The sequence below is a fragment of the Leptodactylus fuscus genome, chromosome 7 (assembly GCF_031893055.1).
Source record: "Leptodactylus fuscus isolate aLepFus1 chromosome 7, aLepFus1.hap2, whole genome shotgun sequence".
In the NCBI taxonomy this organism is placed as follows: Eukaryota; Metazoa; Chordata; class Amphibia; order Anura; family Leptodactylidae; genus Leptodactylus; species Leptodactylus fuscus.
The window spans coordinates 16,022,436-16,047,823 of record NC_134271.1 but is presented as its reverse complement, the minus strand read 5'-3'; the positions used below and the strand labels follow the sequence as shown (position 1 = coordinate 16,047,823).

The 25,388-nt window shown below is 46.1% G+C and overlaps 1 protein-coding gene across 1 annotated transcript in view; it reads left to right on the top strand.

The window, feature by feature from the left end:
- Positions 1-21,130, top strand: part of EXT2 (exostosin glycosyltransferase 2) — a 47,984-nt gene extending 26,854 nt beyond the window's left edge. The window contains exons 9-14 of the mRNA XM_075281194.1: positions 3,206-3,395; positions 8,286-8,452; positions 13,451-13,594; positions 13,766-13,894; positions 15,542-15,624; positions 19,747-21,130. Coding sequence (XP_075137295.1) covers positions 3,206-3,395; positions 8,286-8,452; positions 13,451-13,594; positions 13,766-13,894; positions 15,542-15,624; positions 19,747-19,885 — 852 coding nt within the window. The 3' untranslated portion in view covers positions 19,886-21,130. The remainder of the gene's footprint in view (positions 1-3,205; positions 3,396-8,285; positions 8,453-13,450; positions 13,595-13,765; positions 13,895-15,541; positions 15,625-19,746) is intronic.
- Positions 21,131-25,388: the final 4,258 nt, after the last annotated feature.

Below are 25,388 nucleotides of genomic sequence, written 5' to 3'. Positions count from 1 at the left end.
TCTTTGCATAATGAGCACAGTTCTGCGCTGATATACTCTGTGCTGCTGTGACCATGCACGTTTTTCTTGTAATTTCTCTACCCATCTTGATTCTGTGGACATTCCTCATGATCCGGCGCTGATATTCTCCGACAATCTTCTCCGGCTCGGACTTGCGTTAGAGGATACAGAAAGGTTTTCAGTCCTTTTATTTAATGAGCCTTTATGGAAAAGCGAAAGGAAGTCATGCCTGCGGAATAAACATCTTGGGTTTTTTTCCTTTCCGTATCATTTTACTGACAAGGTGGCGAGGAGAGAACGCATTCGCTATTCGCTAATTGGCGCTGTCTGTCCAGTAGGCTGCTACAGGGGAACAATGCCGCATTTTTGTCACCGGACAGAATTACCCCAAAACTCCTTCCTTGACTTACAGCAGATTGTTAATATATTCATCTGTTTTTCGGAGTACCTATGTGTCTATTGATTCTTGTCTCGCGGTGCCCGCTAGGAGCTCTGCCCCCCTTTTTCCGCCCGCATGGCGCTCTTATTAGGAACAGACGGCGTGTGCCCTCTCTTGCCAACCCCTCTGGGTTCCATCTCCTTGGCAGGATTCGGCAGCGAGGGCTTAACGTTATGGTCGCCCTAATTAAAATTCGGATCTTGTAACTTTGTAAATTCCGTCTTATAAGAGCGCTCTGTTATTGCGCCCCCCCCCCCCCTTAAAAAAAAACTTTTAATGGACTCTTTTTGGCTATTTTCTCCCCCCCTTTTCCCCAGAACAACCGGCGTTTTGTTTGAGTCATTTAATCTGTCTGTATCGCCGGCTTTATTTACCTTTTTTTTATTTTATGCGTGCCCACTTTGTGTCAGGGCTACGTCTCGGCTACACTGCGTCCAATTTCCTTTCCCGTGGAAAAAATGGTTCGGCTTCAGATACTCGGGGCTTTCCAGTCTCTGCCAGGCTGGGATTAGTCAAAAATGGGCAGTTTCCACTGAGGATGCCCTCACCGGCTATAATGAGCCGTACTTTCCCCAGACCCGTTCCAAAAAAAAGTGCCCCCCTCTGGTGTTCTATTAGCCCGCCGCTGGCACCGGCGGCTGAGACATTGCAGCAGAAAAACTGATTTATGGCAATATCTTCAGCCGACAGTTTTATTAGCCAATTCTTACGATTATTCCTTCTTCCCGCAGGGAGAATAAGACATAAATATCATTTTATCTTCGGCTTTTTTTTTTAATATGTGCAAATTAATAGTTTCCCTCCTTCGGATGATTTTCATTCACTCGTGTGGAGAGATTTTCCTGGCACCTGTTTCTGCTTGTAAGGGGTTAAAGCCAAACCTCAGTATGTCTGAAATGAAGCAACTTTGTGCTACACATCAGACTACACTGCTTTGTCTGTTACCGGGAAGACACATAGTTCTGCAGGGGAGCTGTGGACGCAAAACGGGCAATTTTTAAAGGGATTCTACCATTAAAATCAAATTTTTTGTCGATCACACGTAGGAATAGTCTTAAAGGGGCTCTATCAGCAAAATGATGCTGATAGAGCCCCACATATGCGTGAATAGCCTTTAAAAAGGCTATTCAGGCACCGTAAATGTTATATTAAACTACCCCCCCGTTTTAAAATAATACCCTAAAAAAGAATGTGATCTACTTACGCATCGTGTACGGTGGGCGGGCATTCAGGGTGTGTCTTCTTCTTCATCCACGCCTCCTCTTCCTCCGATGTCCTCGGGTCCCGTCCTCCTCCGGCGCTCGCGAACTGACATTGCTTACAAAAATGGCCTGGGCGCATGCACGTGTAGCCGTAGTAGAAGCAGCATGCTAGTGCGCATGCGCCCAGGCCATTGTTTTTAAGCAATGTCAGTTCACGAGCGCTGGAGGAGGACGGGACCCGAGGACATCGGAGGAAGAGGAGGCGTGGATGAAGAAGAAGACACACCCTGAATGCCCGCCCAGCGTGCACGATGCGTAAGTAGATCACATTCTTTTTTAGGGTATTATTTTAAAACGGGGGGGGGGGGGGGGGGTGTAGTTTAATATAACATTTACGGTGCCTGAATAGCCTTTTTAAATGCTATTCACGCATATGTGGGGCTCTAGCAGCATCATTTTGCTGATAGAGCCCCTTTAAGAAAGGCTATTCTTCTCCTACCTTTAGATGTCTTCTCCGCGCTGCTGTTTGGTAGAAATCCCGGTTTTCGTCGGTATGCAATTGAGTTCTCTCGCAGCACTGGGGGCGGTCCTCAGCGATCAAAAAGCACTGGGGGCGAGAGAACTCTCTAGCGCCGCCTCCATCTTCGCCTGGAACGGCCTCTTCACGCGTCTTTTTCCGGCGCTGGGGGTCAAACTTCTAGGCATCGGGCAGAGCCGACTGCGTGTGCCCACGGCCACCAGAAAAATGGCCGATTACACGGTAAGTAAGCAGCCATTTTTTTGTGGGCATGAGCAGTCGGCTCTGCCTGAAGGCAGATGCCTCCAGTGCTGTTTGAGTGCTGGGGCCCGCCCCCAGTGCTGCGAGAGAACTCATTTGCATACAGACAAAAACCGGGATTCCTACCGAACAGCAGCGCTGAGAAGACATCTAAAGGTAGGAGAAGAATAGCCTTTCTTAAGACTATTCCGACGTGTGATCGACTAGAAATTTGATTTTAATCCCTTTAAAAATTGCCCATCGTTTTGCGTCCACAGCTCCTATGCAGAACTATGTGTGTCCCTGGTAACAGACAACGCAGTGTAGTCTGATCCTGCAATCACACTCTCGTTTGTCTTTCCTCTACCTCTTGGTAAACTACACAGTGGGGTATAAATATAGAAAGGATGGGTTCAGGATCTGACTACACCGTTTGTTTGTAGTCAGATGTGATTACTGTATCATGGTCACCTCTGTTTCCTCTCTGCCATGTAGGGGTGGTCCGGGGCAATTGTTTTCCTAGATGGTCTTCTACATTATCAATTAGACATAGGTCGGCAGGGGTCCGGACGCTTCTGAGCGCGCTCCACTGTTTACACAGCTTCCGCAGCATTTAAAGGGGTTGTTGACAAGGAATCTATAGGGTCAGCTGCTGAAGATTGATCTGTTACTCCTGCGGTCATGGGTAGTCCTGTGTGTCTTGGTAATGTTATGTTAGGTTCGGGCTCTGCATCAGCTGTAGGATTTATATCGTTTTTTTCATACTGACTTATATCCGTTCTATATGTATTTACTTTGTCCCTATAGAAATGGAGCAGCGTCAGCAACCCCCTCTTTCTGCCGTTGATCCCGCCTCAGTCTCAGGGGTTCACCGCTGTGGTGCTGACCTACGATCGTGTCGAGAGCCTCTTCAGAGTCATCACCGAGGTGTCCAAAGTCCCCAGTCTGTCCAAGCTCCTGGTGGTGTGGAATAACCAGAACAAGAGCCCGCCGGAAGGTAATCTGACATAAGATACTACTATTACTACTACCATTACTACTACTACAACTACTACCATTACTACTACTACAAGTACTAACATTACTACTACTACTACCATTACTACTACCACCATTACTACTACTACAAGTACTACCATTACTACAACTACTACCACTACTACTACTACTATTACTACTACTACCATTACTACTACTACTAATACTACCATTACTACTACTACAAGTACTAACATTACTACTACTACCATTACTACTACAAGTACTAACATTACTACTACTACTACCATTACTACTACTACTACCATTACTACTACCATTACTACTACTACTACTACCATTACTACTACCATTACTACTACAAGTACTAACATTACTACTACTACCATTACTACTACTACTACTACTACTACCACTACCATTACTACTACTATAAGTACTAACATTACTACTACCATTACTACTACAAGTACTACCATTACTACTACTACCATTACTACTACTACAAGTACTACTACTACAAGTACTACCATTATTACAACTACACCATTACTACTACTACAAGTACTACCATTATTACTACTACTACCATTACTACTACTACAAGTATTACCATTATTACTACTACTATAAGTACTACCCTTATTATTACTACTACTACCATTACTACTACTACAAGTATTACCATTATTACTACTACTATAAGTACTACCATTATTATTACTACTACTACCATTACTACTACTACAAGTACTACCATTATTACTACTACTACCATTACTACTACTATTAATACTACTACTACCATTACTACTACTACCTTTACTACTACTATTGCTCTATATCAGCTATAGGGAACCTTTGGCTCTCCAGCTGCTGTGAAACTATAACTCCCAACATGCTCCATTCACTTCCATGGAAGCACCAAGAACAGCAGAGCCAGTATGCATGCTGGGAGTTGTAGTTTTGCAACAGCTGGAGAACCGTACGTTCCCTACCCCTGCTCTAACTGCTACTACTACAACCTGTACTTCTACCTAGTGGCATAACTGGAAATTTCAGGGCCCCGTGGTGAACTTTTGACATGGGGCCCCCTCTGACTGATGCCAAAGACTCCAAACTATCAGCAGTGATATTGCATAGTGCACAGTTCTGGAAACAGACCGCTCCTTATATTGTGTACTGGCCACAGCAGGTTATAGCAGCTCAGCTCCCATTGCCTTGAATAGAGATTGAGCTGCAGTAACCCATCACGCCCACTATATATAAGATGGCGCTGTCTGCTGACAGCTTTTTACACTCTCTATCACACAGTTACCACCAAGCTGAAAGGTGATCAATATGTAAATCCTAGAATATAAATATGCATGCCCTATATAGATGCCCTATTAGACGGGTGTATCCCCTGTTTATGACTCTTAGCCACTTAGTGTTGGCAGAAAAGCTCACCAGTGACCCCGTCCTTCACAAAGTTCATTTACTGACCATTAAAAGCAGGATGTCTCTGCAGACCCGAGCCCCAGAATGAGCTGGATGTCAGTAAGACCCTTGAAGTTTTGCTATAACTCCACATGTAGTAAAGTTTCTGCAGGTTTTTCGTCCCTGCCGTGCAGGAGAACACATGTCTCGCACGTCACCGTGTAAGGCGATATCGCCGCTCAGCAGGCCGGGAGTAGAGACGACTAATCATATGTAAATAAGAAGTTATCACATAGGAGGACGGTGGCGGCGCGGCGCGAGGAGCCTCAATACAGTAGCCGAAAAAAGCGATAATTAAGCGGGGCCAGATTTGGCTGGAGATGTCAGCGGAGACTTCAAGGTCTCCCCGGCTCTTCCTGCACGCCGCTTTCATTTCAGACAAATAGCGCGGTCAGGCCGTGAAGACGGCAGGGAATCCATCCGCCCGCTGCAGAGAAGCCGTGCTCCCGGCACATTCATCTTCATCTTCTCTCTTTGATGCTTTCGTCCGGCTGAGACGTTTATTTTTTTCCTTAATACATCCTGATTCTGGCGAGGGGATCGTGCTCAGTGCCCGATAGCTACAGGCTGACGCCCATCCACTGGGGGCGCCGCGTAGATTGCGGAATTTGTGAAGCTTTCTAAATCTTAAAGGGAATGTGTCGCCAATTTTATTCTTCATTTATTAAACCCAGATCGATTACTTTTTTATTTTTTCATTTATTTCTCTTACTATTTTTTTTGTACATCATTGCGGGGCGGCCATCTTGCCTGAGCTCCTCCTCCTTCCGTTTAACAGCATTTAGCGATATGCTTTACAGCATATTCATTATGGCCTTAGGCAGCAACAGTCTGGAGCCGACTCATTGAGGTCTATGGGCAGGAGATAAGCTGTGACATCATGTGTTGTTGGTAATGATTATATAATCTATTATTAGGCTTAGTGGCCAGAGTGAAGATTACAGGGCCTAGTACTTATTCTTAAAATATAAACGGCAGCATGGAAAATTTAGGGAAAAAAATATTAAAAACTCTTTGGGTGACACACTTTTGAAAATTTTGTGTAAATGAAGCTTCATCCTCATGTAAATAAAAAGTTCTAGAACTTTCTAATAGACTTTGTGTTTTAATTTTTCACTGTTTTCCAGATCTCCGCTTGCTGTCAAAGAATGTGGGCAATTGTGCCTAAATTCGGCAGCAGTAACCCCATATTTAACAAGTCCTGCTCTTTGCTGAGAAGGGAAGACAATTGTATCCAGTCTAGACAATGCTCTGTGAGCTAAATGTACAGTTGTATCCAGTCTAGACAATGCTCTGTGAGCTAAACGTACAATTGTATCCAGTCTAGACCATGCTCTGTGAGCTAAACGTACAATTGTATCCAGTCTAGACAATACTCTGTGAGCTAAACTTACAACTGTATGCAGTCTAGACAATACTCTGTGAGCTAAACGTACAACTGTATGCAGTCTAGACAATACTCTGTGAGCTAAACGTACAATTGTATCCAGTCTAGACAATACTCTGTGAGCTAAACGTACAACTGTATCCAGTCTAGACAATACTCTGTGAGCTAAACGTACAACTGTATGCAGTCTAGACAATGCTCTGTGAGCTAAACGTACAATTGTATCCAGTCTAGACAATGCTCTGTGAGCTAAACGTACAATTGTATCCAGTCTAGACAATGTTCTGTGAACTAAACGCTCAACAGTATGCCGTCAAGGCAATGCTCTGTGAGCTGCAACTGATGTATTTGGACCTGTATAGACTGGGTACATCTGTATCTACTTTTGAGCTATTGGCAGGGTTAGTAGTTCAGTAAAGTAACTCAGAGCGTTTCCATTCACTGACAGCAAGAAGAGATAGTGAAAAACTGATACAAAAAATATTAGAAAGTTGTGGGGCTTTTTATTATTATTATTATTATTATTATTATGCTGTGAATTTATTTGGATAAAACCAGACAACCCCTTTAATTCTGAAAATTTAGCATGGACTCGCATGCAAAATTTTGTCATGCATTTTTCTTGTTTTTAGGAGTTTTCATGTTTTTTTTTGAGGGTCAGAATTGCTGCAACCAGATATTGCTTTAAAGGGGTTGTCCAACTTCCGTTTCTATTATTTAATAGTGAGGGGCCCTTAAACAGAACAACCCCATTACTCACCTCTCCCCAGGCCTCCTTTGGGCTTAATACAGGTCCCACACCGGCTGACCTCACTAGTGACACCCCAGGTGACTTCTGCAGCCAATCACAGGCCTCAGTGGTGACCTGACATTTGTGGGACCTGTTATTGGCCGCAGTGGTCCCGAGGCATGAACAGAAGCCGGAAACAGAGGCCTGGGTAGAGGTGAGTATTGCTTTGTTATCTTTATGGGACCCTCAGAGGCCCCTATTTATGGAACAACCCCTTTAAAGTTTTTAGGAAGTAACTGAAGCATCTCCTTTTGTAACACAATATTCTCTCCTCATAGACCCCCTTAAAGAACTTAAGAAGCACCAGAAAAAAACCATCATAAACATTACAGAATAATAAAGTCACCAAAAATTCTTGTAAAAAGTGCTTTAAAAAGACTTGAAATTCATGGGGAGAAGAAGGGCTAAAGGGGTTGTATTACTATCTGCCTTGTTACTGTGTGCCACCACTTACTGATCGGTGGGGGTCTGTCCAGCAGTCGTGATCCTTAGAATTAAAGGGAGTGTCACCAGACCCTAACCTATTACTTTAGCTCCGCAGATAGATAGCTTAGGGTCACCTGAATCAAAAAGTGTTTTCCACTTGTGAATCGGAGCCTCTGTTGCTGAGATATCGCTGTTTTTGTCAGCATGCAAATGAGCTTTTAGCAATGGCGGCGTCCTTGTTCCTCCAAAGAGCTCATTTGCATATGACAAAAACAGCAATATCTCCTCAACGGAGGCTCCGATTCACGAGGGAAAAACACTTTTTGAGTCAGGTGAACCTAAGCTATCTATCTGCAGGGCTGGGTTGAAATGCTGGGGCCTGGTGACAATCCCTTTAAGCAGCTAGTCCCTGTATTGCAGGTGTCCTGGAGCGCCACAATGAAGGAGAAGCGTTACAGCGATGCCATAACATCACTAGATTGGATACGCCTTGAAGTCCTTCTATTGGCTTAAATATCTCTTTTAGTTTTTCATGCACTTTGCACCACTAGATGGCGCTGTATTTAAGAACATTTCCCTAACTAAAAAAAATAACCGTTTTGGTGAAAACTGGGAAAACTGGGTGAAACCAGCACATAGGGGTTTCCGTTCATTGTATACCATGCAGCAGTACAGGAGAAGAGGATGAATGTGTAGCCAGAAGGGCCATTCTGGAGTCTAGGAAAGCTGGGTGACTATGCATTAGTAGGGCCACTGTCTGACTTTCTATGGAGATTTGTTTAATCTCCTATCAATTTCTTCCGCAGAAAGTCTTTGGCCCAAAATCCGGGTTCCTCTTAAAGTGGTGAGGACGGCAGAGAACAAGCTAAGTAATCGATTCTTTCCTTACGACGAGATCGAGACTGAGGCGGTTCTTGCCATAGACGATGACATCATCATGCTAACGTCCGACGAGCTGCAGTTTGGCTATGAGGTAAGCGAGTCCCCGTATATGTATAGGTAATAGAGAGGACACAGTCTTGTAGTGACCGTGACCCATCGGGCTACTCTTAAAGGGATCTCCATTGACTTCTGTACTGATACTACTGATAATATGACCCATCGGGCTAGTCTTAAAGGGATCTCCATTGACTTCTGTACTGATACTGCTGATCGTATGACCCATCGGGCTAGTCTTAAAGGGATTTCCACTGAATTCTGTACTGGTACTACTGATCATATGACCCATCGGGCTAGTCTTAAAGGGATCTCCATTGACTTCTGTACTAATACTCCTGATCATATGACTCATTGGGCTAGTCTTAAAGGGATCTCCACTGACTTCTGTACTGATACTACTGATCATATGACCCATCGGGCTAGTCTTAAAGGGATCTCCACTGACTTCTGTACTGATACTACTGATTGTATGACCCATCGGGCTAGTCTTAAAGGGATTTCCATTGACTTCTGTACTGATGCTACTGATCATATAACCCATCGGGCTAGTCTTAAAGGGATCTCCATTGACTTCTGTACTGATGCTACTGATCATATAACCCATCGGGCTAGTCTTAAAGGGATCTCCATTGACTTCTGTACTGATGCTACTGATCATATAACCCATCGGGCTAGTCTTAAAGGGATCTCCATTGACTTCTGTACTGATACTCCTGATCATATGACCCATCGGGCTAGTCTTAAAGGGATTACCACTGACTTCTGTACTGATACTCCTGATCATATGACCCATCGGGCTAGTCTTAAAGGGATCTCCACTGACTTCTGTACTGATCATATGATCCATCGGGCTAGTCTTAAAGGGATCTCCACTGACTTCTGTACTGATACTACTGATCGTATGACCCATCAGGTTAGTCTTAAAGGGATCTCCATTGACTTCTGTACTGACACTACTGATTATATGACCCCAGGGTCAGAACCAGCCCAGAAGCCCGAGGTTTTCCCACCATGGAATTTAGGGGACGTAACAGTCGCTGGATAACTGCTTTAATGTTATGGCTGATCCTTGTATATGTGTATGGAGTTCCCCTTTAAGTGGAGACAGTTGCAGACTATCGGTAGGCAGAGCTTATACCCTGTCCTCTATGGGTTTGAGGTCTGTACTGGACGCCCTTGGGGAATTTGGCAATGACTTTATTGGTGCCAGATGCCAGACTATTGGGTTCTGTGGGAAATCGGGCGGGCGCTGCCTTCCACACTGCTCCATGCTGACTTTTCATTGCTCTTCGGAGACTTAATATTGCTGTTTACTGGTCTGGTTCCTTGTGATGTGAAAGATCGGTCTCGGCTTGTATTTTTAGCACTTGTCACAAATATGGATTTTGTCCTTATATATTGGGAGGGAACAGACAGACCCGTCTTTAGCTACTACATTGGTTCATGGTGTCCAGGGTTACAGTGACTGCTGACAACTGAGCAACGGGAGATGAGGAACATGGAGTACAGTTGTGTCATATACGGGCAACGTGGGGTGTAATCTAGTAGAAAGCTGGGTGATGATCTGTTAGGGGCGGTCTTATTAGGAGATAATGTCTCAATGAAGGCGATTCGTGACCCTAAAAGGTTATCGCTCAACTTTCCAAAGCCCCAGCATGCCATATGTCTGTGTCATCCTGTTCCTATATTCTAATGCTATGGCATATTGCTAGACGATGACATAATGACCAGTGGGCATCTGATCTCTGGTACCCCTGCGATCTTGGAGCATCACCATGGAGGAGCGACAGTCTGGCCACCATCTTGGAGCATCACCATGGAGCGACAGTCTGACCACCATCTTGGAGCATCACCATGGAGGAGCGACAGTCTGACCACCATCTTGGAGCATCACCATGGAGGAGCGACAGTCTGGCCACCATCTTGGAGAATCACCATGGAGGAGCGACAATCTGGCCACCATCTTGGAGCATCTCCATGGAGGAGCGACAGTCTGACCACCATCTTGGAGCATCATCATGGAGGAGCGACATTCTGGCCACCATCTTGGAGAATCACCATGGAGGAGCCACAGTCTGACCACCATCTTGGAGCATCATCATGGAGGAGCGACATTCTGGCCACCATCTTGGAGCATCATCATGGAGGAGCGACAGTCTGGCCACCATCTTGGAGCATCTCCATGGAGGAGCGACAGTCTGACCACCATCTTGGAGCATCATCATGGAGGAGCGACATTCTGGCCACCATCTTGGAGAATCACCATGTAGGAGCGACAGTCTGGTCGCCATCTTGGAGCATCACCATGGAGGAGCGACAGTCTGCCCACCATCTTGGAGAATCACCATGGAGGAGCCACAGTCTGGCCGCCATCTTGAAGCATCACCATGGAGGAGCGACAGTCTGGCCACCATCTTGGCGCATCACCATGGAGGAGCGACAGTCTGGTTGCCATCTTGGATCATCACCATGGAGGAGTGACAGTCTGGCCGCCATCTTGGCGCATCACCATGGAGGAGCGACAGTCTGGTTGCCATCTTGGATCATCACCATGTAGGAGCGACAGTCTGGTCGCCATCTTGGAGCATCACCATGGAGGAGCGACAGTCTGGCCGCCATCTTGGAGAATCACCATGGAGGAGCGACAGTCTGCCCACCATCTTGGAGAATCACCATGGAGGAGCGACAGTCTGGCCGCCATCTTGGCGCATCACCATGGAGGAGCGACAGTCTGGTTGCCATCTTGGAGCATCACCATGGAGGAGCGACAGTCTGGTTGCCATCTTGGAGCATCACCATGGAGGAGCGACAGTCTGGTTGCCATCTTGGAGCATCACCATGGAGGAGCGACAGTCTGCCCACCATCTTGGAGCATCACCATGGAGGAGCGACAGTCTGCCCACCATCTTGGAGAATCACCATGGAGGAGCGACAGTCTGGCCGCCATCTTGGCGCATCACCATGGAGGAGCGACAGTCTGGTTGCCATCTTGGAGCATCACCATGGAGGAGCGACAGTCTGGTTGCCATCTTGGAGCATCACCATGGAGGAGCGACAGTCTGGTTGCCATCTTGGAGCATCACCATGGAGGAGCGACAGTCTGGCCACCATCTTGGAGCATCACCATGGAGGAGCGACAGTCTGGCCATGTTGGTTGTCAGACCAGCATCTCCCCCAACATTAGACAAGAGCTTGTAGTGCCTTCCATAATGCACTAGTAAAAGTGACCCCAGACCCGCAGCTTTACGAAGTAGAATTATTTCCTCACTGAGGACTTGGTACCGTCCTCGCACGTCTCTCTCATACAGGGGGCGATGGCGCTGGGCCCGGGGTCACCTGTCGTAAACGTGTCCTGCTCAGTAGCTCATTATTCGAGGAGCACGTTTGTAATTTCGTTGACTGTTCTCTCATTCTTCATTTCGGAGAATCGTCTGACCCTTTCTTCCCCCTCTCCGGGCCTGTAAATCAGCCCCATTTAATGCGGTCAGTAGCATGTTTAACATTTCGGGGTGCTACTAATGATCACCCAGCCTGTTCTCATTTTCCTGTAGTTTTGATCCCCTTGTCAGCGGTCAAGTTATGGATGAAGTGACGGAGATGGAGGGTCTGATTGTATCCAGCTGCTGACTCGGGGGGTGACATGTCTGTCTGCGGCAGCGTTACAAATACTTCACAACACCCCCTCATACCCCCCACTCCCTTCTTTCTATTATGCACATTTTCTCCACCGAGTCCCCTGGTATTTGGCGGGGATCTGCCTGTTACTCTGTGTCCAGCAGCACAATGTCTCTTACTTTTCATCGATTTCCATGCTGACACAGATCAGAGGAGAGCGCTCTCTGGAAAAGGGGGTGGGGGTCCTAAGTAGGCCATAGAGGAGTTGTGCTATGTCATTACTTAAAGGGATCCTATCATTAAAAAGCAATTTTTTGTGACTGCCACGTGGGAATAGCCTTAAGAAAGTCTATTCTTCTCCTACCTTTAGATGTCTTCTCTGCGCCACCGTTTGGTAAAAATCCCGGTTTTCGTCAGTTTGCAAATGAGTTCTCTCGCAGCACTGGGGGCGGTCCCCAGCTCTTAAACAGTACTGGGGGCGTCCCCAATGCTGCGAGAGAACTCTCCAGCACCGCCTCCATCTTCTTCGGGAACAGGCTCTTCACTCGTCTTCTTCCGGCGCTGGGGGTCAAACTTCTAGGCCTTGGGCAAAGATGACTGCACATGCCCACAGGCCACAACAAAATGGCCGCTTACTTACTGTGTAAGCGGGCATTTTTCTTGTGGCCGCGGGCTTGCGCTGTCTGCTCAGCCTGAGGCTTAGAAGTTTGACCCCCAGCGCCGGAAGAAGACGCGTGAAGAGCCTGTTACTGAAGAAGATGGAGGCGGGGCTGGATATTTCTCTCACAGCATTGGGGACCACCCCCAGTGCTGCGAGACAACTCATTTGCATACCAACGAAAACCAGGATTTCCACCGAACGAAGAAGACATCTAAAGGTAGGAGACGAATAGCCTTTCTTAAGGCTATTCCTACGTGGTACAAACAAATTGCTTTTTAATGATAGGATCCCTTTAAAGGGGTATTCCCATTCTAAAGGGGCTTTCTGGGACTTTCATATTGATGACATATGGGCGATAGCTAAAGATAATTCATCAATGAGTAAACCCCTTTAAGTCCTGGCCTGGTCTGAGCATCCTCAGGGACCCCCAACAGTACTTTAATGCTGTGTCCTCAATTTTTTTCCCCCGCCCAGTGGCGCCCCCAGCCTCACAGGTGGTGGCCAGGGTGCATTTGTGCAGTGTTAAACCAAAGCTCTGACCCTTTTATTTTCAGGCGCTTTGGGGTCCCAGTGCTGAGACCCCCCCACCTATCATATTAGTGGAATGTCCTGTCACTTTATAAGATGGGATAACTAATTTCTTAAGGGACAGGGCTGGATTACATGACCCTTATCATAAACAGGTCACTAGCCTATGTCTTATTCAGTCCTTACTTCCTACTGATATGTCCTGGATTTATCCTCTTTCTCTACCAGGTCTGGAGGGAGTTTCCTGACCGGCTGGTTGGATACCCAGGACGTCTCCATCTTTGGGACCACGAGATGAACAAGTGGAAGTATGAGTCTGAATGGACCAATGAGGTGTCAATGGTACTGACCGGAGCTGCCTTCTATCATAAAGTGAGTAGGGGGTGTCGTGTCCAGTCGTCTCATCCCAATTCTTATAAATGCCCTATAGCAGATGGGATCTGATAACCCAGAGCTTGTCCGGTCCGTGTCATTCTGCATGTAGTCCCTTGTTGCTTTCGTGCTGACCCCCGACCTCTCTTCTCTTGTTGGCACTTCTTGCAGTATTTCAATTACCTGTACACCTACAAGATGCCCGGCGACATCAAGAACTGGGTGGACGCGCATATGAATTGTGAAGACATCGCTATGAATTTCTTGGTCGCCAACGTAACGGGGAAGGCCCCCATCAAGGTAACGCTGCTATAGTTTGCGCCAGATTTTCTCTCTGCTGCAGTTTTGACTTTTTCACGTGAAGTGGTATTCTCATCTTAACTAGAGATGAGCGAGTACTGTTCGCATCAGTCGATCCGAACAGCACGCACCATAGAAATGAATGGATGCACCTGGAACTTCCGCTTTGACGGCGGCCGGCCGCTTAACCCCCCGTGTGCCGGCTACGTCCATTCATTTCTATGCGAGCGTGCTGTTCGGATCGGCTGATCCGAACAGTACTCGCTCATCTCTAATCTTAACACATTAGATGGCGTCCGAACACTGAACGGGATTGTCCGAAAAGCAAGAGATTATTTCTTTATAACAAAAACTACACCACTCTCGTCCTTAGGCAGTAACTGGTATTGCAATCCATCCTGTATGATATTGCAGTACCAAATGCTGTCCATGGACAAAACTGGTGCTCCGCCATCTTTACACTGCAGATTGTCCCATAGGTAGGGAGTAAGGGTCTGATAGCCGGGGGTCTCACCGAGAAGTATCGGTGCTGAAAGTAATGGCACCAATATATTCAGCACTTTAGAGCATACTAGGAAAGCCTCCAGTATGGCGAATTTAAAGGAGTTTTCCGTTCCCAGCAGGGTTTTTTTTTATTAATACTTATTACTACATGATAGGCCAACAGTATCTGATCATTGAAGGTCCGGCAAACCCCTTTAAGTGAATGGTGACAAGCTGTAGTCAAAGCAGATCTACTGGTACGTAATAAAGTGGGCAAGGTGAAGGGGCGCGTCATTGCATAAATTCAATCTATGGGGTTCCAGCAGGTAGGACGCCCCACTAAACTTTGATTGCCTTATCTAAGAACCCCTTTAACAATATGGCCATTCCTAGTTGTAGCGCTACCCTTAGACACACATTGCTTGCGTCCTCTGACCGCCCCTCATTTTTACGCGGGGTCTCTCCAGTGGCCAAGTATCCGAGCCGCCCTATATAGAAGACATCTGTCTGCCCTAGGACAGCTGACAAGAAGAATGTTAATTATAAATTTCACCCCTTGCGAATGTTAATTTAAAAGTGATCTTGCAATCATCTTCTCCAATCCCCGGTATTACCGGGGGTATCTCGCTGGTATCAGCCAGCCTTTGATCCTGAGCCCTTCACACATACATTTCCCGTGGTGTCATCAGCGCCCGGATCAGGTGCTGTGATGGCATCTTCTCCGCTTGTAAACGGCGCTGTAGGTTGGTAACCCTGAGCCCCTGCCAGCGCTGGCCGTCTATCTCTCCCAGGGATTACCCTATTGCTGATGCTGGTGAGAAGGAAAAGGGGGGGGATATGGTCGCGCAGCCCATCTGCAGTGTCGGCTGAAGGTTACAGAGAAGCCACAGAGGGCTCGGAAAACTCCACAAGAGCAAATGATGTTTACACAGGGACCTTGGCGGTGCGAGAAGTCATTAAAAGGGAATTAAAGGGCTTGTCATCACCAGGTTTCTCCAGGAGGGGGAGGGGTAGATGCAAATCCCGCGATCTGTTTTCATTGGGCCTTGGGCTTAGCACCGTGCTATCCGACCCAAGTTGCCTGTAAGGAGAGAGCATCGAATATGTCCTGTTCCCTGTGATCCATATTCCATATGTTGACACCTCTCTTCATCTTCTCTATAGGTGACACCTCGCAAAAAGTTTAAGTGCCCTGAGTGCACGGCCATCGATGGGCTGTCATTGGATCAAACGCATATGGTGGAAAGGTAAGTGGCTCCGGACCTTGTATATCATTGCCCGGGTACAGGGAAAGATTGCAGCATGTTATCATGAATTCATTCATTTGCTCACTTAAAGGGGTTTTCCATCCCCACGCAGTTTCTATACTGAAGACCTATCCTCAGGATAGGTCATGATATCCAATCGGTGGGGGTCTGACACCCGGACCTTGTACCGATCAGCCGATCTGGTATGTAAAGGGCCTGAACAGCTCTGCTCCTATTGAAGCAGTAGATGCACCACTGCAGGCCCGTCCACTGTACAGCGGTGGCGCCGGCGTACTGCAACTCTGCGCCTACAACTTCCAGCCCTATCCATAGCACACAGAGGCAGATGGATCAGCTGATCGTTGTGGGGTCCGGGTGTCAGGCCCCATCAATTAGATATAGATCAGTATAGAAAATGCTTTTTGGGCTTGAAAGCCCCTTTAAGACAGTCACCCCAGGTAAGTTAACCCATCCCGCACCTTGACATAGCATTGCACCCAGGTGATCACACAGGCGATGGCAAAAGTTAACTCCCTCCGTGCCATGATCAATCCTGATGGAAACCTCCTTACATTTTGTGTGGGTAGGAGTTACGGGGTCTCCTGAGGTCATATTGTTATTTTTCCCTCCATGCTGCGCCAAATCTGTATTTGATGTCTTGGTGTCAACAAGTCCCGGACCTGCCCTTTGCAGTGATTGGCTAAACCAGCTCACAGCGCCATCCTCTGTAATGGGCAGAGTACAGCAGATGGGTTTTATACTTGGAGGCCGTCCAACGGTGCCCGAATTATCGGAGTAAATTTATCCCAAAGATTTGTAATGCCAACCCTGAGGCGATTTGCAGAATTTAGTGACAGTATGTGTAATGGAGGACAGCACAATGGTTAAGCATTAAAGGGGTCATCCCGCAATCCTAATGTATCACCTGTCTGCAAGATCAATGCTAAGTGTCTGATCCTGGGGTCCTGGCGCTGAACACTTGGGTATCAAAACCTGGACGTAGAGGATCGGCTGATTTAGGGTAAGTCCTGTATCTCACCAGGTCACTGCCTATCTGCACTTCTGGGGATGGTGCCTGAAGGTACTTTGAGGTCCCCCTAGCCATGCAAGTTTACTATAGGCATGTCCCCCGTATATGATGCCGTTGCTCTCATGCCTCCTATGTATACATCAGTCATGTCTTTTCTATGTTCATGGCCCACATTGTTATCTGTCCCGAGGAATCTGCGGCTCAGCAGATGCTCCACAAATGTCTTGCTCGGAGGGGGTTAAGAGATGAGCTCCAGTGAGTTATGGAAGACCTCATCTCCGTCCATATGTCTGCTCTTCCACCGTGCAGGCCTTATCTGTAGCCCCGGCTTGACGGCTGATCGCTCTCCTGATGTTCTGTCAGGCACACAGCTTCAGGAATGGCAGGAATTTGGGGAGGATTGGAAGACCGAGGAGGGAATGATAGCACTTGCATCCCCTATGCCTATCTCTTGCTTTCGGCCTGGACTGTCAGCTTAACCCCTTCTTTCCTTATACAGTTATATCAGTGGTCAAGGTAACCTCATGAGCTTACCCGACTTCAATTTTACTTTATAGAACCCAAAAATTTCACGAGGGCACGGACACAGCCCCCCATAAGTTGCTCTCTGCTACCGTATCTATCTGACCAGGTTCCTCCATTCTATAGTTCATTGGGGTTCCATATTGTCTGACCAGACAATGAAGGTTTGGGGGCTATGATCCCCTTAGTAGTCTGCAGAAGTGATTATTATATCCCTATTGTCCATCAGGGCAGGCACTACAGACATAAGGGTTACTGCGGGGGGCACATATGCAGTTGTGCGTGCATGCGAGGCTGGGCCGGGGCTGTGCTCACAGTAGGTTCATGGCGCAGTCTTCAGCCAGGCTCTGCTGGGTACTTGGGTTTCTCACATTCTTGTGATCACCGTGAGGTGCTGGCTGTTGGCTGGAGTTGTGTCGGACCTGTAGACTGATGATTTTCACTCTCCACGTGTGTGAATCAAGATGGATCCCCCGCAGGTAGGAACACATGGACGTCCAGCAGTGAAGCCAGAGCTGCAGCACAATGGGGGGAGGGGGTGCTGTAAGGAATGTCCCGGGCTCAATAGCTCACGTTTCTATAGCAGAGTCTAAGATATTCTGGAGCCAATATTCTAGATGTGTAATGTACGTGTTCAGACGTCCTCCTATCCTATCTGTGGTTTGCACTTTATTGTGATACTACAACTCCCAGTATGCCCTGACATCCTATAGTTATTTATCCTACATCACCGAACTGCAACTTGTGGCGTCCAAGCTATTGGATACCACAACTCCCAGCATGTCCTGACCGCTTCAGCTCTTTTATAGCTCTCCCGCTGTGGATACTGTAACTCCTAGTCTGCTGCCGTCACGATGGGAGTTGTAGGCCGGAGAGCCACAAGTTGCAGACCACGGCTCACATACGGTTACACTAGGTCATGGTTCGTCTGGTGGAGTATTTGTGCTTTTTCCATGTTGTTATTGATTGGGTTTATCACTCCGTGTTACAAGGACACATCACCACACGCTGTGCCAAGGTGCCAGTTTTGGCTCTGCTTCCTGTCCTGTACACAATGTCCCATCGGCCATTTGCATGTTCTTAGGAATGTTCTCGCCCTCCGGCTTCTCCATTGTAAAATTTCTGGAATGAACGTACCCGGGTAAATGTCTTGTAGTGTTGAACCATTTAGCACCGCAGCACCATTGTCTGACCGACAGGGCTTAAGGGGCACCGTGGTGGTGGCAGCCTTGTATTTGGGACCACTGAAAACTGAGTGTGCACAGCGCCAACCACCGGTAATGTTTTGTGCACCATTAACCCATTAATTGTGGTATCATGGTCCCAAGACCCTGGACATCACAACACCATTTTCCTGACAACCTGGCTCTTGCAGCACTTTAACAACTTAAAGGGATTTCTTATTAACAGGATTTCTGTATCCAGAGGAATCCGATATGGGGCTGTTCACTGGGAACCCCACTGATTACGAGAATGGGGGTCCAATTTGACTATCCGACTGGATTGACAGGCTGAATATGCCCACTGATGGAGTGTGTGTGTGTGTGGGGTAACGGCAATCCCATTCTCATAATTGGCAGTGCTTGTACCTCCAGTGATCACCATGTTATCCCCTATGCTTTGGATAGGGGCCAACATTAAAACTTGGTCCAATCCCTTTAACTATCACCCCAGTCGATGACCCTGATTCCCCCGAGAATGCCCATTTTTACGCAGGCTTTCCACAATACACCCCCTCCTCTTTCTGGCTAGGAGAAGCTAAATGGTTACTGAAAATTGGGGACAATCCTGACAAATTCTGGACTGTTAGCAACAATGCTTAAAGGGGTTGTGCCGTTATGGACACTTATCCCTTATCCCCCCCCCTTCTTCATGGCCCCAGCGATCAGACACTTCTGCCCTGTCCTGTGGATAAAGCATAAGTGTCCATAATGACCCTTTAAGGGCCATTGACCTGTGACCCCAGGGGTCTCAGTAACCCGGGCCTCATTTATTAGCACTGTCTAATATTAGAGCTGCCATTGTTGTCCATATGAACCAATCAGAGCTCAGCTTTCATTTTCCCAGAGCAGTTTAGTAAATGAAAGCTGAGCTCTGATTGGCTGCTATGGGCAACACAGGCTGTCCTGCTAGGAGACAGTATTGAGGCCTACGTACTTTGGTTGATATTTCCAGCCAGACATCTCTGACAGTGGTACGGCAGATTTTAGTCACTTTATGGTCCTGGGGGTCCGAACTATGGGACAATTCTGGCTTTTACTTGCCAATATTTAGATTTTCCTTACAATGTTGAGGGCCACACCCCCTTTTCCAAAACCCCACCCACATTAGGGCACCCTTTTTGTATCCCACAAAATGCGCACTTTTTTGGGCGGGGGTGGGGGCCTCCCAGGCGTTTCAGGAGAGTCAGCAAGTATGGTTGAAAGTGCCGCAACGCGAATTTACTGTTGCGTCAGGTTTTTTTTTCTTGGATTGCGGTCGTTGCTGGATTTTAGGTCGCCCTGTAGCGTTGTTTCTCCATATTTGCCTTGCCCTTGTGTTTTAACCCCTTCTGTTCTCTTCCTCCGCAGGTCAGAATGCATAAATAAATTTGCCACTGTATTCGGCACCATGCCCCTAAAGGTGGTGGAACACCGCGCAGACCCCGTACTCTACAAAGATGACTTTCCCGAAAAGCTGAAAAGTTTCCCCAATATCGGCAGCCTTTAACGAAGACCACGCCCTGTCATCGGACCGCCATGACATCATCACTCTTCATTATGGCTGAACGTTCTCCAGGCGCTGGACTGAGTGATGTCCTATAGAGTACCGTACTGTATATATCATCCACTGTATAGCCCTATGGTTAATATATCCGGTATTACAGTAATGGCGCAATATCTGAATACAGCGCCACCGACTGACGGTTAATATATTTTGCCATGTGGACGGGAATATTAGGAACAGGGAGACAAGCAGTGTCCAAGGTACTTCCATTGCCTCTACATAAAGATACTGTTACAGCAGCAGAAGCGAATTACAACGGCCAATGGCGTGAGAACGCTCCCTATCCGCTTTACGCCATATCAGCGGTTCATTCCAATCCATGGAATTGTTGCGTCTTAAGAATTTCACAGTAGAAATCTATAGGACATGTTCTGGAACAATATACTTGGTTTTTTTTCCTGTTTTGTTTTTTTTTTTTTTTTAATTTTGAATTATAAATTTATTTTCCTCTAGTCACAGCCAAAGCGGCTTACAATTTCCTGCTGGCTGTCTTTGGATGTAGAGATTTATCTCCCGTAAACTGTAGAGATGTAACTTACCTTGATCTCTAGCATTGTAATTTTGATCCGAGTTCCCGCAATCTACTGCTGTCAAGAATTTTGAATGCAGGTTTGGGTGTGACTGGAGGAAACAGGTTGTAACTGAGAATCACTACATGAGAAGTGAAGCAATGGTTTTGCAATATTGTGTAGCGTTTTAGATGGATTTACACTGTGAAATGAAGAAACGTTGTGGAGTTTTCCTTTAAGTTGTTTTATCTGTAATATTTTTGTGTTCTGTCTACTGAGATTTTACGGATGACAGAGGAGAGCGGCGCGCGACGGGACCGCGGAACGGAGGTGGAGTTTTAAAGTATATTTTATTGATTATTCAGATTGGTCCTGTGGAACCTTCTCAAATTGTCACGGTGCAATAGAAGTCGCCCACAGTATTTGTAGATGTCACATAATGGTTGTCGAGTCCATGGTCTTTTAAAGAGGATGTCTCGGTTTGGAAACCTTTATCCTGTACCGATCCTGAGTTACATCCTGTATTATACTCCAGAGCTGCGCTCACTATTCTGCTGGTACAGTCACTGTGTACATACATTACATTACTTATCCTGTACTGATCCTGAGTTACATCCTGTATTATACTCCAGAGCTGCGCTCACTATTCTGCTGGTACAGTCACTGTGTACATACATTACATTACTTATCCTGTACTGATCCTGAGTTACATCCTGTATTATACTCCAGAGCTGCGCTCACTATTCTGCTGGTGCAGTCACTGTGTACATACATTACATTACTTATCCTGTATTATACTCCAGAGCTGCACTCACTATTCTGCTGGTGCAGTCACTGTGTACATACATTACATTACTTATCCTGTATTATACTCCAGAGCTGCGCTCACTATTCTGCTGGTACAGTCACTGTGTACATACATCACATTACTTATCCTGTACTGATCCTGAGTTACATCCTGTATTATACTCCAGAGCTGCGCTCACTATTCTGCTGGTGCAGTCACTGTGTACATACATTACATTACTTATCCTGTATTATACTCCAGAGCTGCGCTCACTATTCTGCTGGTACAGTCACTGTGTACATACATTACATTACTTATCCTGTATTATACTCCAGAGCTGCACTCACTATTCTGCTGGTGCAGTCACTGTGTACATACATTACATTACTTATCCTGTATTATACTCCAGAGCTGCGCTCACTATTCTGCTGGTACAGTCACTGTGTACATACATTACATTACTTATCCTGTACTGATCCTGACTTACATCCTGTATTATACTCCAGAGCTGCGCTCACTATTCTGCTGATGCAGTCACTGTGTACATACATTACATTACTTATCCTGTATTATACTCCAGAGCTGCACTCACTATTCTGCTGGTGCAGTCACTGTGTACATACATTACATTACTTATCCTGTATTATACTCCAGAGCTGCGCTCACTATTCTGCTGGTACAGTCACTGTGTACATACATTACATTACTTATCCTGTATTATACTCCAGAGCTGCACTCACTATTCTGCTGGTGCAGTCACTGTGTACATACATTACATTACTTATCCTGTATTATACTCCAGAGCTGCGCTCACTATTCTGCTGGTACAGTCACTGTGTACATACATTACATTACTTATCCTGTACTGATCCTGAGTTACATCCTGTATTATACTCCAGAGCTGCGCTCACTATTCTGCTGATGCAGTCACTGTGTACATACATTACATTACTTATCCTGTATTATACTCCAGAGCTGCACTCACTATTCTGCTGGTACAGTCACTGTGTACATACATTACATTACTTATCCTGTACTGATCCTGAGTTACATCCTGTATTATACTCCAGAGCTGCACTCACTATTCTGCAAGCTTGTTCTAATCATTTACATTCTGGGAAATTAACCCTTTACACCATTGGTTCCACCAGCAGAATAGTGAGTGCAGCTCTGGAGTATAATAGAGGATAAGTAATGTAATGTATGTACACAGTGACTGTACCAGCAGAATAGTGAGCGCAGCTCTGGAGTATAATACAGGATGTAACTCAGGATCAGTACAGGATAAGTAATGTAATGTATGTACACAGTGACTGTACCAGCAGAATAGTGAGCGCAGCTCTGGAGTATAATACAGGATGTAACTCAGGATCAGTACAGGATAAGTAATGTAATGTATGTACACAGTGACTGTACCAGCAGAATAGTGAGCGCAGCTCTGGAGTATAATACAGGATAAGTAATGTAATGTATGTACACAGTGACTGTACCAGCAGAATAGTGAGCGCAGCTCTGGAGTATAATACAGGATAAGTAATGTAATGTATGTACACAGTGACTGTACCAGCAGAATAGTGAGTGCAGCTCTGGAGTAAAATACAGGATAAGTAATGTGTATATACACAGTGACTGTACCAGCAGAATAGTGAGTGCAGCTCTGGGGTACAGCATTTTGCTAGTGATGACTTTCTGTAGATAACAATGGGAGCAATAATTGACCCAATACCAAGGTAACCATGGAGCAATCCCCTTAAATTCTTCTTCAGGGGACCATTGGTATTTTTGTGTGTATATCCCTTTAATTACTAGCCTCACACGATCTTACAATATAATAGGGCTGTAAGCAGGTGTCCTGTGGCCCCCATAGAGGGAGCTGTACAGTTGTTATATTAGACCCTGGGTTTGGGGTACTTGTATGGCACCGTAAATCGGTCAGTATTGGCGGTGGGATCTCTATTAAGCAGTCCGCCTCCTCTGCCCCTCCCCCACTACATGAACAAACTTGTTACTATTTTTTTTTTCTTTCTTTCTTTATTAAAATCATTTTGTTTATTTTTAGATTTTGTAATATTTCAATTTTTTTTTCTAAAAAAAAAAAAAAAAGTAGCTGACTATGACGACGCTTCAGTTCGCTGCTGTACTACTATGTGACATGTGTACGGTCTGTGAATGTTTTTTTTAACTGTTCGATGCTCCTTCTATAAATTCCGTTCTATTGGTCGACCTCACAAGTGCGTCCATTAATTTTCTTCCCCTTTTATTATATTTAGATCTCGTATTTGACAAACAAGTCTAAGTCTATCCAGTTATACTAGGTATATCTGCACTAAGGAAAGCTGAGTGGTAAACTATACGGTCACTGTTTAAGCGTTATCACTCAGCTTTTTCAGTGTCCTGAGCGCAACTTATGTGCTCCCTTAAATCATCGTGCTGCCTTGACATGGCGTGCCCCATGTGATCTCTAAGGCCCAATCAGCAGTGAGCCCAGGGTCGCACAGGAACACAAGGGGGGAATCTGGATACTCGGGAAAGGTGAGTGTCCGTGTTCTTGATTTTGTCTGCACCTCCCCTGGGTCTCCGATTATTACACTCTGGTGTCTGAAGACACCCCAGGATATAATAACCTTGCTTCTGGGCGAAACGAATATGGCGAGCATCGCCCAGTCTGCATAATTCCACTGCAGTTCTTGATACTCTCATAGAAGTGAATGGAGCATGCTGGGAGTTGTAGTTTCAAGACAGCTGCAAGTTGCAGATCTGGGCTGTGTGTGCCTTGATCTCAACAATATAGATTGGATCCTTCTCACAGCTGAGGGTTTGTTACAATTGTATCCAGTCTTAGCTACTCTTCCACCCTAAATTCCAAACTGATACATTGTAACAAACTATCAGGCCATGGGAGAGATTTGTGCTGATGATGTATTTCGCTTGCAGAGGATTGTCTAGACTGGATACAATTGTAACAAACCCTCTGCGGCGAGAAGTATTAATATTATTTAAGGGAATTTCTGTGGACGTGTAACTCATGTCAGATGTGCAGCGGTGGACGTTCCTTCCCCCTTCATCTCGCCCGCTCCTTCCAGGGAGGGTATATAGTTTCTGGGGTCCTCACCTTTCCTCGGCAGGTCCCACCTTTCCTTAGTTGTCGGCCTGTTCTTAATCTGCGGCCTCCGCTCTCCATTGTCAGCAGCTCAGAGGGACATTCGGGGAGATCTCTGCCAAGAGGTTTTAGGTTTTGTCTGCGCTCGGGATCCATCCATTACTGGTTTGTCACAGTCCTGGCAGGCGAGGGGGCCGGCGCTGCTCATGGCTGCCCCGCAGATTTCGAGGAGAAATTCATCAAAGGTCCATAAGGCTCAGCGCCGCGCACATCCGGACTCACAGCTTGGGAATCATAACTAAAACCAAACGTGTTGTTGCCGACCATAAAATCCGTTTACTTAGCGCAGGTTTTACAGCTACTTCTATTACTACTAATGCTTTAAAGGTGCGGTTGTAGCAGAGCTGAGTTTGTCATATGGGCCAAGTCCTAACCCAGGGCGTTATCTGTCCCTTTGCGTAAGACCAGGGTGAACTTGGTCGTGCAACATGTACTGAGAAAACCTAAAAATTTGTGCAATTTACTGCCATGCAACATTTTACAGGCACAACGTTAGTCACGTGCAACGTTTGCGCTGGCAAAATTGTATGCAATGTGCAAACTATGACCAAGAAACCAGCACGTTTGCATCTACCATCTTACAATGTGACCACATTGACAGTCACTAGTTGCAATGTTGCAATCTTATATTCTTTCTTAAAGGGATTATCCACTACCATAAACTTGACAGTAATCTTATTGCGGCAGGGGTCCGGCTATCAGATAGGTCTTTGATATTATGAAAGTGGATAATCCCTTTAAGTCAGTGATGACCGTGCATGCCTGAGTAGTAAGACACACTCAGCTCTGCTACATCTGTCCTGATCTAAGACACTGGGACAATACAAACTAGTGGAAATCTGGATTACTATCAATATGGCCTGTTATAATACCTATAAGGGCTGTAACCCAGCTTTTCCAGGTTACTGAAAGACGTAATTCGCTATGAAGAGGGTCTGTATAATTAGGAAAACTGAGTGACAACTACTATTGGGCCTATGATTACAGTCA